General features: G+C 28.9%; 3 protein-coding genes across 3 annotated transcripts; 1 reads left to right on the top strand and 2 right to left on the bottom strand.

Moving 5' to 3' along the window:
* Positions 1–64: 64 nt before the first annotated feature.
* On the bottom strand, positions 65–1,098 carry LOC112688237 (peptidyl-prolyl cis-trans isomerase 5). Its single transcript, XM_025561336.1, has 3 exons — positions 964–1,098; positions 485–877; positions 65–415 (listed from the first exon to the last, which is right to left on the bottom strand). The coding sequence occupies exons 1-3, from the start codon at positions 1,096–1,098 to the stop codon at positions 281–283; spliced, it is 663 nt and encodes a 220-aa protein (XP_025417121.1). The 3' UTR covers positions 65–280.
* Positions 1,099–4,761: 3,663 nt separating this feature from the next.
* On the top strand, positions 4,762–5,966 carry LOC112688121 (G-patch domain and KOW motifs-containing protein). Its single transcript, XM_025561158.1, has one exon. It carries the CDS (start codon positions 4,900–4,902, stop codon positions 5,923–5,925), a length of 1,026 nt encoding a protein of 341 aa, XP_025416943.1. The 5' UTR covers positions 4,762–4,899; the 3' UTR covers positions 5,926–5,966.
* A 2,022-nt stretch (positions 5,967–7,988) lies between these two features.
* LOC112688120 (dystroglycan) lies at positions 7,989–15,587 on the bottom strand. The gene is made up of 16 exons (XM_025561157.1): positions 15,477–15,587; positions 15,007–15,184; positions 12,591–12,782; positions 12,393–12,521; positions 12,213–12,335; positions 11,372–11,527; positions 11,076–11,312; positions 10,884–11,003; positions 10,596–10,819; positions 10,396–10,533; positions 9,958–10,336; positions 9,691–9,897; positions 9,431–9,601; positions 9,056–9,367; positions 8,515–8,874; positions 7,989–8,365 (listed from the first exon to the last, which is right to left on the bottom strand). Exons 2-16 carry the CDS (start codon positions 15,175–15,177, stop codon positions 8,117–8,119), a joined length of 3,168 nt encoding a protein of 1,055 aa, XP_025416942.1. The 5' UTR covers positions 15,178–15,184; positions 15,477–15,587; the 3' UTR covers positions 7,989–8,116.
* Between the last annotated feature and the right edge of the window lie 1,935 nt (positions 15,588–17,522).

The raw sequence follows: 17,522 nt of genomic DNA, 5'->3' as shown, positions 1-17,522 counted from the left end.
TGTATATATTATTAATATTCGTACAAAATTTATATATATATAAAAAAAAAATTATACAATGATGAATTTGACACAATTACATATTTCAGTATACATTAAATTATTAAGTAGATGTATAAAAATGGAATTTAACAGATAATTTATTAACTAATAACTAAGTAGATAATTGCCTTAGGTTTCTTATTAATACAATATTTTATTTAATACTTCCTATGAAAATTATTTGTTTTATTATGAGCTTAATATAGTTAATATAATTTGATTCATGTGAATTATTAAATCATTCAGTAGCATCAGTTTTGCTTACCGGGTAAGGTTCTGGGATAACAATGTGTCCACTATCAATAATTATAACATCTTCAATTGGTTTGTCTCTAGAATCTGTACTTGTTGCTTCAACCTTTCTAATTGTTTTCTATAAATAAATAAGTCCAATATGAATAATCAGTAAAGGTTGTATATTGTATGTTCATAAAATATTTACCATTCCTTTGATAATTTTGCCAAACACAACATGACGACTATCTAACCAAGGTGTTTGTTTAGTAGTAATGAAAAATTGAGATCCATTAGTGTCTTTTCCAGCATTGGCCATGGATAGCCATCCAGCACCATAATGTTTCAGCTTGAAGTTTTCATCTGCAAATCTCTCACCATAGATACTGCGGCCACCAGTACCATCACCTTTGGTAAAATCACCTCCTTGGATCATGAAGTCTTTAATAACTCTGTGGAATTTACTGCCCTTATACCCATCACCTTCTGGTTTCTTTGCTAGTTCAATGAAGTTCTGAGCAGTCTTAGGAACGGTTGCACCAAACACTCCAATTTCCACACGCTCTGGTTCACTTGATCCCATTTTGATGTCAAACCACACCTTATCACATGAAAAAATAACGACAGTTATAAATAGTTGTTATTATTTCGAAAAAATTACTTCATTGAAGAGTGCAATACACTTACTACGTCGGTGACCTTAGGTCCTTTCTTCTCAGGATTTTGCAAGGCTTGGCTGTACATCACCACGAAAATCGTAAAAATCGTCATAGGTAAAATGGTCCATTTTAATAACGTCATGATTTTATAAGTAGAAGGCATACAATAATGAAAAATTAAAAACTGAATAGTGAAAAGTTGTTCGGGTAAGAGATAAAAACGTTGTGACGCCGACTAAAATCAAGTGAAAGGATTGGACCTGTACAGAGCAAAAATGTTGATGTGGACAAAAGACACGATGTACCACTAGAGATGGACAAATACCATCGATGTTTTTGTTAAATACATCGATGTTATGTCTTCGATATATCGAAAAAAGGTTTTAGTTGGATAAATGTTTTAAAATATTTATAAAGTAGTTTTTTTTAATTATTTGTACAACAATTTTATACATTTATATATTTATTCTGTGTAAAATATTTATAATAGTAGTTTTTTTAATTAATTGTGCAACAATTTTATAAATTTATATATTTATTCTGTTTGAGCTGATAATGGATAGGTGATTAGCTTGCGCTTCTTATCACAATCCGGGATATTATCGTCATCATGACACGTATGAAATAATCAGGGCCATATACAGAATTTTGACTCCCTGGGGCAACAAAAATGAGCCGCCCCTCCAACTCTCAAGGAATTATATATAGGTACATACAAAAAACAAACAAATTTCAAATTAAGGGCTATGAATATTTTTATATTTTAAAAATTTTAAATTGTGTAAAATAACTTTTTATATCAATATTTAAAAAAAATTATAAACGGTACCTATTTTTTAAAACATTTTTTTTTCTGCTCCTGAAGTTAACAAAATTATTGATAACTTCATCAAACTCCAGTGTAATTGTTATTTCTGATTCAATACACAAAATTGCCAATGCGGAATACCTGTCTTCGGTCATTGAAGATCTCAAGTAACTTTTGATTCGTTTCAAAACAGAAAAAGAACGTTCCGATGTACAATTAGTTATTGGTATTGAAAGAAATATTCGCAACGCTATTTCATTATACGGATACACAGTAATTAAATCTTTGCATTTTACAAATTGCAACTTTTCATTTATAGTTTTAGGAGCATCAATTGTAACATTTTTTAAGTGTCATTGAAATTGAATAACTTCATTAGTAAAACTTATATCCAAATCTTTTGGATACGATTTTTGTAGTATTTCCGCACTCTTCTGAAGTTTTACTGTTGATAATTCCCAACTCCGAAAACACACTGTCAGCCACTTACGCCGATGACACGGCAATCCTCTCATCCCACTCTGATCCCAAAACAGCATACCAAAACCTCCAAATACATCTTGATAATATTTCAAAATGGTCCATCAAATGGAAAATAAAAATTTATACAGATAAATCCTTTCACATTCTTTTTACTTTAAGAAAAGCTGTTCTACCTACAGTCTATTTTCAAAACAATCCAATCCAATCCACAACCCAAATCAAATACTTAGGTCTAATTTTAGACAAGCGTCTAACCTGGGGCCCACACCTCAAAACCAAAAGAAAGGCTCTTAACACCAGACGTCATCTTTTACGGCCTATCCTCAAATCCAAACTCTCTATTAATAACAAGTTATTAATTTACAAATCAATGTTAAAACCTATCTGGGCCTACGGCATCCAAATATGGGGTTGTGCCAAATCCTCTCAAATACGGACTATACAAGCCTTCCAGTCCATCTCCCTTCGCCAAATAACATCTGCGCCATGGTACGTCTCAAACCTCTCACTACACAAAGATCCTTAAAATTGAAACAGTCTCTAAAACAGCTAAAAACTACTACAAAAATTTTCACACCAAAGCAGTTAATCACACAAATCCATTGATTTCCAACTTAGCCAATGAATTCATACCAAATAACCCCCCACGTCGATTAAAAAGACACTGGTGTCGAGATCTAAATCCTGAATATTAACCAAAAAAAAAAAAAAGAAAAAAAAATTAAATTAATTAATAAAAACTCTCCACCCCAAACTAGAGGGTACCTACACTAGTGGTCCTCCCTCCTCACGCCATCTCAAGTTATATTTTTCACTTTTATTATCAAATTTACTTATTGTATTGTATATAAATATTACAGATTGTAAATATTCTATTTTATCAAAAAAAAAAAAAAAAAAGATAATTGTTCGATGTTAAAAAAAAAAAGAGAATTTTTTTCAATATAATATCATAGGCCGATTTTCTTATTTTTAATTCAAGCAATAATGTATCAATAACAACTATATAAGTGTTGATGTATAAATATTCTTGCTTTGTAAAATTCGTGATATTGGAATTAGTCTCATTACTATGCAACTTTCTTTTTTTCTTCCGATTTTCAGATTCATTATACATACTGATATGAGTTTTCTTTGGCAAGATCTTCAAGCTTTTTAAATGATTTTCTGTTTCGAATTGCTATTTCGTAATGAATCAGAGATTCGTAAAGTTCAACAACAGTAAATATATCAATATTGATAGGCTGGAGCTTTTTACTTGTCATATTAAATCGTTCGAGAATATCACTCCAGAAAATAACCAAAAAAGCAGATTGAAGGGAAATTAATTTTTGAAGTAACTCTTTTGCCCCACAACGAGCTATTGGTTTTTGTGTATTATCTTCTACTACTTTTTCCAATGTTAAACTAATAAATAAAATTAATACTATATTTCTTATCAAATATCTGATTATTGGAATTAAAAGTAGACTATCTATAGGTTTAGTCGTTAAAAGTACATCAGTCTCATGTGAGCCGTAATTGAGTCCATACGAAACTGTGTTACGCATTTTTTCAAAATGTCACAATTTGAACAACGCGTCGCATTCCTAAATCATCTTTTAAAATGTTTTGAACTGAACCATACGATATTCCTAATACATTTGCCATATCTTGAATGCGTAAACGACGATGTGATCGCACCAAATTTTTAACTTTTTCGATTGTTTCATCGTTTTTTGAAGTTGACGGCCGGCCACTTCGCTCTTCGTCTTCAAGTGACTCTTGACCATTTTTGAATCGTTTAAACCAATCATAAACGGCTGTTTTCTTTAATGTTTCATCACCATAAACTGTTTTCGAGCGTGTCTGCGGCAGTTTTTCCAAGTTTAAAACAAAATTTAATGTTAGCGCGTTGTTCAAATTGTGACATTTTGAAAAAATGCGTAAACACAGTTTCGTATGGACTCAATTACGACTCACATGAGACTAATGTACTTTTAACGACTAAACCTATAGATAGCTAATAATGTCTACTTTTAATTCCAATAATCAGATATTTGATAAGAAATAAAGTTTTTTTTTCTATAAATAAATTCCGGGAACTTTTGATCCTACTATGTAGGACTCGACGCTACTGCTCGTATACCTGAGTATGCATGTGGAATAAAATATTATTGGAAGATAGTACTTTGGAACAAATATATATTGTAGAACAAAAATCCATTAGAAGAAAAAGATTTGGAATAAAAGTATATTGGAACAAAAGGTTAGTTCACTTTGGAATAACAATACTATGGAATAAAATGTAACGATCCAGTCTTGATACCCACATTGCTGGCCACAGTCTTAGAAGATATTTTTTAAAACCGTGTTTCTGGCCCATAGAGTATTATATAGAGTATATTACTCTATGTGCTGGCCATCACTCGGTTATCATTATCACTTATTCAAATCTTGAGCGTTAAGTCTATGATTTTGAGATTATTTGTTACCTATCATTATCAGTTATCACTAATTATGTAAACTGAATGTATTATCATTATTTACTTTCTTTTCAAAATACATTTTTATCAACATTTTAAATTTTAGTTTTGTTTAAGTTGCACGTAATATCTTCTAATATCCATTATTATATGATAATTGTGCTTATACTTTTATAATTGTTATAATTGTAAATTAAGTTTTCCGAGTATGGCAGAAGATATAAAAAAAATTTCATTTTCATTTAAACAAATATCTTCTAAACCTAAAGTTATACCAGAGTTATCAAAAACTGTTCTCGATAAAACTGTTCAGTTTATTGAGTGCGTCGAAGAGAAATCAATCAAAGTAGTTGGGCTAGTCGAACACACCGACCATGAGTTAGTTATACCAATGCAACCATCAGCTAAGCGAAAATTGCCCATTGAACCAATGAAACCAGTACAAAATGGCACAGGAATTAAACCTCAAGAACATGGAACTGTAACATTGGATGAAATGGCTGTACAAGCCATATTGTCAGACTGTCAGAAAACAGAAGAAGATAAAGATGATGATATGAAAAGCATTGAAGTACCTATGATAGTTAATCCACCTGAAGGCAAAGAAGTATCTACAGCTGAAGATTATGAGAATGTTCCTGTTAATAAATTTGGATTGGCTATGCTTCGGGGTATGGGTTGGAAATCGACCAATGAGACTGACAAAAATTCTCAAGTAATTAAAGCTGGTTTACCGGAACTTAGACCTAAGGGAATGGGTTTAGGAGCTGATAAATTAATTAGAACTGTGCAAGAGAAACTAAATTCTGAAGAAGAATTGAAACTTAATAAAGGATCATACCTACAGTTTACACTTGGTAGACTGGATGGTCAGTATGGTCAAGTGACAGGATTTGATGAAGGAGCATCAAGAGTAGTTGTAAAAATGGCACGCACTGGAGAAATGGAAAAAGTGAGTGAAAACTCATTTCGTTTAGTCACCAAAAGTGACTATAATAAAAATAGTAAGGTGATTAATATAAGAGAATATAAAGAATATCATGAAGGTAAGACCAAATCAAATGAAAATGAAGATAGAATTCATAACAGAAAAAAGAAAAGTAAAAAAGAAGTTTCTAATGGTCATCGGTCTAGGCAACATAAAACTAAAAAAAGTAAGCAATCTAAATCTCCTCAAAGAAAACATAAATCTGATCATAGTAGACATAAAAAATATCAGCACAGGTCTTCTTAATTTGTGTTCAACATTATATTAATTTATTATGTATTAAATATTATTAATTTTTTTTTTAAATTCATTGATATTTTAATCAATATTGTAATCATAATTTGTTAAATTCATAAATTGACTACACAAGGAATTATCATTAATTGTTCCATTATAAAATTATTATTAAAAAAACATTGAGAAACAAATTATTTACAAAAAACTTTGTACAGATGATTTGCAATTTTACATTTTAGTGTTGTGTTATCTTGCAAATCAGCAATTTAAATTATTGTTAAGAAATAGAATTAATTAATTTTAAAAATCAACAAGAATTAATAAATTTCGAAGTTTAATTCATAATTTACTTTTATTATTTATTAATTGTATATTTATTATCTTTTAGTCCTTTCAAACAAATCATCTCCAGTTATAGATCTGTGCCTAAATCAGTGCCATCTCGAGAACTGAGTAAACAGGACGCTTGTGTATATATAATTATATTGTGTAAATGAAAATATTTCCAAACATTTTGTCAACAACATAGAATTTAAATATGTTTTAGATAATATCAATTATTACAAAGTAAACGTTTTTACCACTGACTGTTAGAATAATGTTACAAATAACATTATTTTGAATATTTATTGATATTATTAACAGATACTATGTGGTAAATTAATGTTTATTTTTGTATTAAGATTCTATTATTATTCAGAATCCATTAACCACTGACATTTATTGAATTTCATGTGGATATTGATTAAGCCCAGGGGTTTTCAAATTTTGATAATTTACCCTGGAAACAGCACTGATCTGAATACTTAATATAAAACTTATAATACATACAACTAGTTTGTTTACGATAGTTTTTACCAACATAAATAATCTATTATATAAAAAAATAAACAATTAGTTTATATATAGGTATAAATAAATACAATTTTAGATTATTTATATACTTGTAAAGTACAATAGATTTTGAATAAAAAAATTCATCGACAGATATACACAAAGTCAACCAATTTGAATTTTTAATTAGAAATCAGTTGTATTTTATAAATATAATAATTTTTCAGACAAAGCTTTTATTTATTTATTTATTTATTTGTATACATAAAGTATTTGTTTATTTATATATTAATTTACTAATATTAACCATTTAATAATTTTCAATTTTTATTTCATTTTATTATAGATAATCTATTTTTTAAAATAATAAACAAAATAAGAAAAAAAGAAATATTTTTATAATACTTATAATTTACAACATAATAATTCAACATTAAAGAATAATAAATACCAACATTATCTATTATTATCTACAATGATTTCTAAAAAAAAAAATTTATTTAATTAAACATACTTGATTACATGATATTGTCAAATCACTGTACACAATTTGTTAAGTAACAGTTTTATGTTATTCATCAAAGCCACTATTTTGTAAATTACTTAGCAAGCTATAATATAAAATAATAACCATTTATCATCTGCTTATATAATTTTTTACAATTTGTTAGTTATATAAAATACATTAACATAACCTATAGAATGAGGCAACACATATATTCATTTGGATATAGGTCGATAAAAACATATCCAACAAAATTAATTTAAAACCAAAAATAATTAGCCAATATTCACACCGGGTAATAAAAACAGAAATTATTTAAGTTAATAATATAATATTATTTAGTTTTCCCAGGTATGTAAAATCATTAATAATTAATTATGAAAAAATAAAGTTTAAAAATAAAAATTAGATAAAAAAAAATATATAATGTATATTGCCAGTATGAAATTAGTGTAAATGTATAATTATAATTAATGAATAATTGTAATACAAATATTAATCTATACACAAAACAAAAGTGAGCGATGGAGAAATTATTGAGAGATGGCGGATATTATCTTTCTATAATTATATTACATATATTATACTAGAATTTAAAAAATACTTATAAAAGTTATGGAAAAAAATTATACTGATATGATAATAACTGAAACACTAAAAATATTTCAATGATGATATATAATAAAAATAATATTTTGAATTATTATTTTTACTTTTGTTAATTAATATTGAAATTATGATAACATTAACAATAATGTAATGGGAAACTTGGTTCAAAAGTTCCATATAATGACTAAAAGGAAATGATCAGTCAAATTGATGTGTGAGACCAATTTAAAAAACTAATTTAGAATCAGACTTTTAAGGAGGAACGTAGGGTGGAGGTTTACGATATGATGGTGTTGAAGTTGGTTTTGATCTATGATTAGAACCAACATTTGAGAAAGGTGGTGGAGGAGGTTGATATGGTGAGTCTTCTGTGTCAGCTAGTAAAGCTGTGGTTACCATTGGTGGTGATCTTTGATATTCAGGAGGAGGTAATGGTGGCTTTTCTTCTCTCATAATTATTGGTGTTTTATTTGTAGGTTCTAATCTTTCATCCAATTCATCCTGCAAAATTTTAAAATAAATTATCCGTACACATAAATCAACAAATAATATATAATAATAATAATTTTACACAGAGTACTGTGTATTGCTGAGTAAAAACATTTAATCTAATAAATATTGAATTGAAAAATATAATTTATTATATTCACTTGGAATATGACTGGAATACCACGACTTCGGAAACTTTGTCTTTCATCATCCCCCATTCTTAATTTTGATGAAGGTCTTCGACGATATAATAAGCAAGCTAATAATCCAGCAATTAGCATCATAGCTAAAATTATGATGGCAGGAATAATAAATGTTGAGAAATACTGGTTTGACGAGTCAAATAAAAATAAAATATTGTCGTCGCGAGGTGTAACATTAGTAGTTTTTGGCGGGCGTACTTCAGTTAGTCCTCCTTCACAAATACCAGCTGGTGTTACATGTGCTCCAACTATTTCAAATGGTTCATTCATAATTTTTGTAACATTTACCGATAACTTTTCTTCTTCATTTAATAAAATCTAGAATAATAATTATAGTTAATAAAAACACTATGGCCATACATTTTATTAATAAGTATAGCATTAGTGAGTGGTATAAATATTAATGTTGTTTAAAAATGTTAAAATGTACACTTAAAAAAAAAAAAAAATCCGTAATTTAAAACTAAAAGTGTATAAAACATTGCAAATAAAAACATACCTGTCTCAAATGAAGAATTTTGTTTTCATCACACTGATCAATTTCTAATGTTTTATTATACCATTTTACCATTGTTAAACCGTTTACTGAACTAATTTCAAGAACAACAATATTTGATGTATTTTTATCTCCAAAAAGTTTTGCGATTCGTTCAACAAATATTTTTTTTAATTTAGCTGAATTATTGAATTCCTTAAATTCTGGCTTATTAAATATCATGTCAAATTCAGCTGATGGTAATGGCTTTGTTGAATTTCGAATTGATACCACTAGACTGTCATGATTTGTTGTACCTTCTCTATCGGTACAAATCTAAAACATAAAAAATAGTTATATACAATAAAGTACAATAAATGCATATTAATAATTACTCACAAGTTGATACTCAGAAAAACTTTTATCACCCCACAATGGAATTCCATAAAATTCTTGATTTTTAGTGTCAAATTGTAACCAGTTGTTAGATGGCACTTGTGTGCGATCAATAGTCATTAATGACAATTTTAAACCACTTGAAGAACCGACATCAGGATCATAAAAAGTGTCCTTCAAAGTATAAATGAAATAACCATATAATAAATTCAGTAAAAATGTTGATCATTTAAATACTTGATAAAATTAAAAAAATAATTTACCTCTGGCACAAAATAAGATAATAATTGCCCATAAGTAGCATTAATAAGATCAACAGGATTGCGTAAAACTGGTTGATAATTTATGCTGGAAATTGAAGGTGTTGAAGCACAGTTTCCCAATCCTTGCCAATTAATGTCTTCCAGAATAACTGAAGAACCAAATGGTTTTATTGATTTTGTTTTACTATTTTTTTCTGGTTTTAAAATCTATAAAAAAACATTTTAATACTTTAAAATGTTTGGACACAATAAATAAGATAAACATACTCCTATAATTTTATTTATTTCATCATTGGGACAATTTTCACGAGGTAATGTGTCATTAGTCCAAGTAAATTGAACAACAGGTCTATCTTTATTTGCTTCTAGAACACCAGTTCTTGGCCAATCTAAGACTGTAATGAATTTTACATCAGTTGAATAAATAGCACCAATTCTGTCAATGATATCTAAACTCCAATTAACTGGATGACTCCATGCTAAAGAATCAGGTTTTAAGCGCATTTGTAGTGTCAATTGATGATTAATTGCACGCAAATGAGGCAATTGTTGGACAACTAATTCTAAAGTGTTGTTTACAGTTAGTTTTCCAGAGTCCATTGCTTCAATTACTATCTCCCATTTTGAAACATGATCTTCTAATGGTCTATTAAATTAATTTAATTTTAGAAGAATAATAATTTTAAGTATTTATTTATAACATACAAAGCAAGTAAGGTTTGTTTTTCAGTGTCAAACTCAACCCAAGACAGAAGTGTTGGATCAGTGTTCAACATTGATAATTTTAAGTATTTTCCATCTCCATCTTCAGCATCATAGAATATATTGTTTGGAATTGGATACCTGGTTTCATAATTAATAGATTTAATCATAGGAATAACAATTTTATTTCACTAAAAACCTACTTGAATGGTTTGCCAGCTATTATAGGGAGTTTAGGCAATTTATGTTTAATAATTGGTGGTGTATTAGGAATTTCTCCATTGATTGTTGTAGTAGGGGAAGTGCTAATAGAATTTTCAGTAAGTAAATCCTTTATTTTTTCTGTCACTAAGCTGGGTGTTCCAGCAGATGTATTTTCTTCATCAACCATAATGGTTGTTACTGGTTCACCCATATCCACAGATTCCTAAAAATTATATAATAATGTTAATTACATAATAAAATACATAACAATTATTTATAGAACATACAGCTATTTCTTGTGTATTGGGAGTTGAAGATTTAGGCTCAAAGACTGTAGGAGTTGGCTGAATATTTTCATAAAACCCAACAACTCCATTAGTATCAAATGTTGCAGGTAAATTTGTTTTCTACAAGTATTAAAATAAAATATTTAGAAGAATTAAATAAAATTATGATTATCAAAACTTAAAATTAATTACTTGAACAGGTGTAGAACTTATCACGCCTTTTAGTATATTTAATGTTGATTCATCTCTACGATGATGTCTGTGAAGACGGTCAGTATCATACATTGCAGGTAGAAAATATGGAGATGGTTCAATAGCTGGCAATCTTAGATCAGGAACAATTTCTTCTTCATCATCATCAGATAGATCATCATTAAACTTATTTGTTTCAAAGTTTTCTAAAGTTGGTTCAAGTTTCACATCTGTCACCTATTCATATGATTAGTTACTGGTTACTTTCAATAACATTTAATTAATTTTATTCTTACTTGACGGCGGCCTCGTAAGGGGTTCAATGAATTTACTAATCTCCAACTGGTAACTGGTAGTTGTAATACCTCAGATAATGTGCCATCAACAGCATTACTTTGCATTTGACGTACATGATCAATATGTTCTTGCCAAATATCTCTTCCACAGCCAACCTAAAATTATTAATATTCCATTAAATTGTAATATCACTTATTTACTATAAATTATATAATAAACTATAAGATTGTCAATTATATTATAACATAATATCATATTATGATTATAATTAAATGTATTAAATTAATATGAATAGTAGTTTTTTTTAATTTATAATTAACAATAAAACTAATAAAAAATAAATATATATTATTTTTAATTATAAATAAGAATTACAATGTAAATATAAAATAGTATTAATATAAACACAGTGAACAAAGAAGATTAAAAAATTAAGTTATATGGATTTTGTCAAATTTTTAACTTTTGGAATTGACATAATTTTTAAATTTATTTATTGTTTACTATGAACATTATTTACATTATATGAACTCATTATTATACACAATTTAAATAAAATATATATGTATAGTATAAACCAAGTATGGTCAAACATTTTAGAATAAAGACCTATGTGAACATATTCTTTTTAGAAGATTTATTTAAGAACCTAATGATAAATATGTGAATAACAATTACAAATTAATTATGAAATAAATATATAAAATTTTGATAAAATAATTGGCAATCCACTTTCACGTTGTATGGGAAAGATTGTTAAGGCATTTTTAGTACATACAATGTTTACTATTATAGTATTAGGCAAATCAAATTTAATCAATATTACATAGCAACACTTACCTCCCATAGGACAAAAGATGTATCATTGAATTGATGTTTTTTATGTGACTGACGCTCAGATGATACTAATGAATCTATTAACCAAGAAGATACACTCTCTTGAGGAACCAACAATACTGAATCCTAAAAAAAATTGTATTAATAACATTTATGACTTATTAAGTTATACATAAATCTTACTTGAGGAAGACTAAAAAATCCTGCTAAATTTTTCAGTGCAATAAGTCTTTGCAATGGTTGTATACTCTTAAAGTTCATACCAATAACAAGGCAAAGTAAAATAGAATCTTCAGTATTTTTACATCGTTTCTAAAATATATTTTTAAATTATTAAATAATTAGCATTACAATGAGAAAACCTGAATAATTTAAACAAACATTATTTCTGACGTTTTTCCATTTAAGTGGAGCTACTCTTATATATGCTACATCGGAAACCATTCGACGACTTTTGTCTCCTGCTCGTACCAACAAACGATCACGAACATCTTCAGGTCCAGGTATACCTTGAAGTTCACCCTCAACTTGAACTAACCAACTTGGAAGACCACCACCATCTTGACCCAAAAACTAAATAAAAATATAAAATATTGAATTTACTACAAACATTGTAATACATTATTAAATATTTGATTTAAGTTTTAACTCAATAAATAAATAAAAAACTAAAGTTTAATTTATACTTTAATGAAAGTACTTAATTACAGAATACCATCTGAATAATTATGGTGTTTTAGGACTATTCAAATAAAAAAAGAAGAAGTATGATACTAATTTGTATAATCAATGGTTTCAAATTTAAAATCATTTTTACAGATTTTATGTTTAATTTTACATTGATTTTTACTAATTTGTTTAATATCATGCAAATAAACAATTAAAATCTAAATAATAATGTAAAGTAAATCATAAAATAAATATATTTAGCATTAAAATAAGTAATTTAAAGTGTATACAATTTAAAATATAATAAACCGTTATTATCATTAGGTTTTTAATTTTAATAGTCTAAGTTAAAATGATAAAACAATAATACATTTCATAAAAATAAGGTTAGAATATGATTTGTTTAATATTAACTAAATTGTAATATTTTTGTTTATTAATTATTTTTATTGAAAAATAATATTTAACTATGATTAGTTAACAATCGTGACTAAGAAGTATGTTCTAATGTGCAATAAGCCAAAATTATCAAATATTTAAAACAAATTTAGCTGAATACCAAGAACAATTGTTTATCGATGGTAGGCTTTACTCATAAGACAAAATATTGATGACAAATGCACAAAAAGTTGGGACATATAACTAAAAATTACATTTTAAGTTAAATTACTAATACAGATTAAAAACAATAATAATTGCTATTCATTGTATTTAATAAGACTATATCAAATGAAAACAGTTATATTTGAGATAATATTTTATAAATTATCTTTTATTTTATTATATCAAAATAATATTTAAACAATATTATAACTATAATTTCAAGTTATAAACATAAACAATTATTTCTATTTACTCAAAAACAAAATAATAATACTAATAAAAAAGTGTTATCTTTTTCCTTCGAATTAAATAAACTATTTAAATATTGTTGTAATTAATTAACTAATTGTTATTTAAATTTCAAATATTTAAAAAAATACAATGAACAATATATTATAAATTAGAATATTGTATAAATGAGGTAAAAATATATTTCTAAATGTAGGAAAATATTTATTCAAAACTTTTTTTTAAAATATTATTATTAAAAACATTATTACAAAAATATAATTTAAAACCATCAAATCTAATTTATGTATTGTTCTATAAAAATAAATGTAGACCCACTAATATAGTGAATAAAATCAGACTATCAAATAGGTTCAAACTAAAATAATAAAATGTCATTAAAACAAGTTCAATTTCTTTTTTGTTTATAATTTTGCTTACAAGTGTATAATGAAATATAATAATTACACCAATTCATACTACATATCAATATAACAATTATTTGATATCATTACTAAAAACTATTAAATTTTAAACTGTTAATTAAATTGAACAAATCTGTAAACGAATGTTACATTACACGAGAAAATATATAAAGAACCGTAATATGAAAATAAATACTTAGTTATTGAATGGTGTAAAAATTATAATTGCGTTAATACTAGGAGAGAAAACAATAATTGTAAGACATAATTATTATTTTTATATTAATAAAAATAATTTAAGCAAGTAATTTTTTTAATAGACAGTAACATGCCAACATTTAAATACCTTAAAGCATACATGTGTAATCATTTGGCAACTACTACTATTTACGACTACTGAGTAATCTGTTATTTGTTTATACATAAAAAATAAAGAATAAATAAAAACCAATATAAATGGTATTTAAAATTATTGAATTTATAAAAGTTTATAAATAAATTCCATCATGAAATCCTTCATTTCTCTCATGATAAGTAAACAATTCTAATGTGCGATAATATTCTCTCAAATAAAATAAAAATAATTTCATAGTGAAATAAGCCAAAATAAGATTATTTTCAATTTGCCATGAGTATATTAAAAAGTATATTAATTTATGAACCAGGAATGATGATTAAAATTTGTGTATTAAGAATCATTATTAGACTATAACAAATAGATAATTTTAACGTTCTACAAGATGATAAATTATACTGCATTAAAATCACATAGAGTCAAGTGTCTCTGATATATTTATGCTATTACTTGTCATAAAAAATAACTCATGTTAAAGTTTGAAACCAGATGCATATTACTAATGGAGAAATCTTACATCAACAGGACTGGTATTATCGACGGCAGAGTCGTGCGGTATTTTGAAATAAAACAGCTTGCCAACAGTGGCCACCGGTTCTGGGATACTCCACCATTTGTGTTTGACGTCGGCAGACTTGTGTGCGGACGACAAACACAACAGAAACGCAATGGCAACGAAACGCTTCATTTGGACACTGAAACAGAAACGGAACTTAGGGTAATGCGTTACAGGACACGACCAAACACTGCGGCGAGCACAGGGCAGCAGAGCGTGGGCAGCGGACGCGGCATATGGTCCGGCGATGCATTCGGCCGGGTCGCGAGGAAAGAAAAAATAAAAATAAAAAAATTATGCACCGCACACCCACGCACGAACAACTGGCGAACATGTTGCCCGTCGCAGGGACGACCGCAGGCCGCGGACTCGATCTGGGGACGGCGGGCGCTCGGCAACGGGGTAAATGACGCGATCCCGTCGGTACTTACTGTCCGGGGCGAGAAGTTCGGACGAAAAACGGGTTGAAGGCGAACGCTTGAGCTACGCTGACGAGCAGACACCCAACGGCCGACAACTGATAGCGACTGGCGGAGAGGCGACTCGTGACTATTGCGCGGCGATGACCGCCGGTAATCTTGGGGCCGCGGCGACAACGTCAAACCAACTCTTTATTATAACAAGTATATACGTATACGTACGTTGGACGGCCGAACGCGTGTGCGTGCGTGCCCGGTGCCGCGTAGTGTTGTCGCGAGTAGGCGGCGGTGGGGACCGTGTCGGCTGCGGCGGCGGTCGTGCGGTACCACCGAGTTTGCCGAGCGGGGCGCGCGTGTGGGATGATGCGCTACGATCGAAACGTAGAGGAGGGGGGTGAGGAATTCATTACAATAATATTATATCAATGCGCTACACTCCGGACGTGCCCCGACGAGAATAATAATAGTAATAATCGTGATGATAATAATGATGTCCCCGGTCGATGCAGTGTTGTTTTCAGTCACGCCGGTTCCTAGATGGCGCGCCGCGTACGTCTGTTCTTCGGCTCGCCGTGGTATTGTTCGCAATGTTACATTCCAATCGGGGCGAATGGCAATATGAATATTTGTGTTTGTTGGCGTCTCGCCGTAATGCTTGTGAAACGACTTGGACTCGTGACGATAACAGTAGATTATTATTATTATCCTACGGTAAAACGCAGTGCAGTATGGAATGCCTTAGCATAACGACGGCCTGGCTAGCGCACACATTACTTGGTCGGCTTAATAAAATAGAGCCCCTCCTTTTGTACGCACAATTAGCAAGACGTGGGGTCTTGAATATATTTTTTTCAATACATTGTTCGTAAGGATTACATACTTGGTTAATTAAAAGGTAAACAGTTAGAGTAGGTAATTTAAACGTACAACGATTAACACACAAATTATGGATACTGATGATTAATACAGAAGTAATTTTTTTTCAATTCTGTAGAGGTCCTCTGAGAGGAAAGGTGATAAATAAATAATAAAAAAAAAAGTTGAACTATCAACTTCATACATTAAAAAAAAAAAAAAAATTAAAACATTCACATACACACTATGGACAGCACGGGATGGGGGTAGTTGTGCAGACCGCCAATGTGTGGACAACTGACTCGCTTATCGTGACTAAATTGGGTATTTGTCTGTTATTCCTACTACCGCAACTACTCAATTCTGTTATCTCGATTACCACGCCGAACGTGTTTGGGGCTCCGCTAAATGGAGAAATAAAAATAATAGGGGAACCAGACGCCATCATTTGGAGTCTTATCTGAAGACAACATTGAAGGAGAACCATTCGATAACATATTGAAAAATATTTCCGAAAATTGGTCACAAAAAAATAGAATTTTAGACTTATGCAACTTTAACTGTGATCATTTTGATGATTTTTTGTTTTATATTATAATAACTTTCCATTTTAATGATAATTTTGATGATTTTATATTTTATCCACGATTTAAGATACCTAGTACTATCTTAAATCGTGGTTTTATACTATAACTCTCCACTACTGTGATCATTTATGTGATTACTGATAATAAACGTTACACTAATTTACATTATAATATAAATGGCAATTCATGACGTGTATTATGTAAAATACGGAACTATCTGGATAGTACTATAGTAGTCGAGATAACAGAATTAAGAGTCGCGGCATCGAGCGGTAGTAGGGATAACAGACAAGTACCCTAAATTGTACAATTATATAAAATAGGGATGGGCAAAGTAACAACAGGGCCAATTTTTAGAACTTTAAATCCTGGGGGGCCATAGTAAAAAAATGAAAAATTAAAAGAGGGTCATTGAAATTGACCATTAACATTTATTTTAAATAATAAAATTTTACGACTGAACCAGTACAATAAAATAAGTGCTTAACACCTTGACTATGTTAGCTATACCGACATAGTGTATATTATATTATAATGATTTAGCTGGAGTTCAATGTTAGAGAAAAATAAAATACCTACATTTTGCAACCAACGTGATTAAATTAAATACTTATAA

This window comes from Sipha flava, unplaced genomic scaffold, assembly GCF_003268045.1.
Source record: "Sipha flava isolate LNK unplaced genomic scaffold, YSA_version1 37_pilon_pilon, whole genome shotgun sequence".
Lineage (NCBI taxonomy): Eukaryota > Metazoa > Arthropoda > Insecta > Hemiptera > Aphididae > Sipha > Sipha flava.
The sequence above is the reverse complement of the archived record's forward strand: the minus strand, read 5'-3'. Positions and strand labels throughout refer to the sequence as shown.

What these genes read in the sequence shown, in the direction of transcription:
- LOC112688237 (XM_025561336.1), bottom strand. Translation starts at nt 1,098, where the DNA reads ATGCCTTCTACTTATAAAATCATGACGTTATTAAAATGGACCATTTTA. An exon ending in GACCTAAGGTCACCGACGTA is followed by an intron (nt 878 to 963) that starts GTAAGTGTATTG and finishes TCATGTGATAAG; the next exon opens with GTGTGGTTTGACATCAAAAT. An exon ending in GCAAAATTATCAAAGGAATG is followed by an intron (nt 416 to 484) that starts GTAAATATTTTA and finishes ATTTATTTATAG; the next exon opens with AAAACAATTAGAAAGGTTGA.
- LOC112688121 (XM_025561158.1), top strand. Translation starts at nt 4,900, where the DNA reads ATGGCAGAAGATATAAAAAAAATTTCATTTTCATTTAAACAAATATCT.
- LOC112688120 (XM_025561157.1), bottom strand. Translation starts at nt 15,177, where the DNA reads ATGAAGCGTTTCGTTGCCATTGCGTTTCTGTTGTGTTTGTCGTCCGCA. An exon ending in AAATAAATAAAATTATAGGA is followed by an intron (nt 9,898 to 9,957) that starts GTATGTTTATCT and finishes GTTTTTTTATAG; the next exon opens with ATTTTAAAACCAGAAAAAAA. An exon ending in TATCTTATTTTGTGCCAGAG is followed by an intron (nt 9,602 to 9,690) that starts GTAAATTATTTT and finishes TATACTTTGAAG; the next exon opens with GACACTTTTTATGATCCTGA.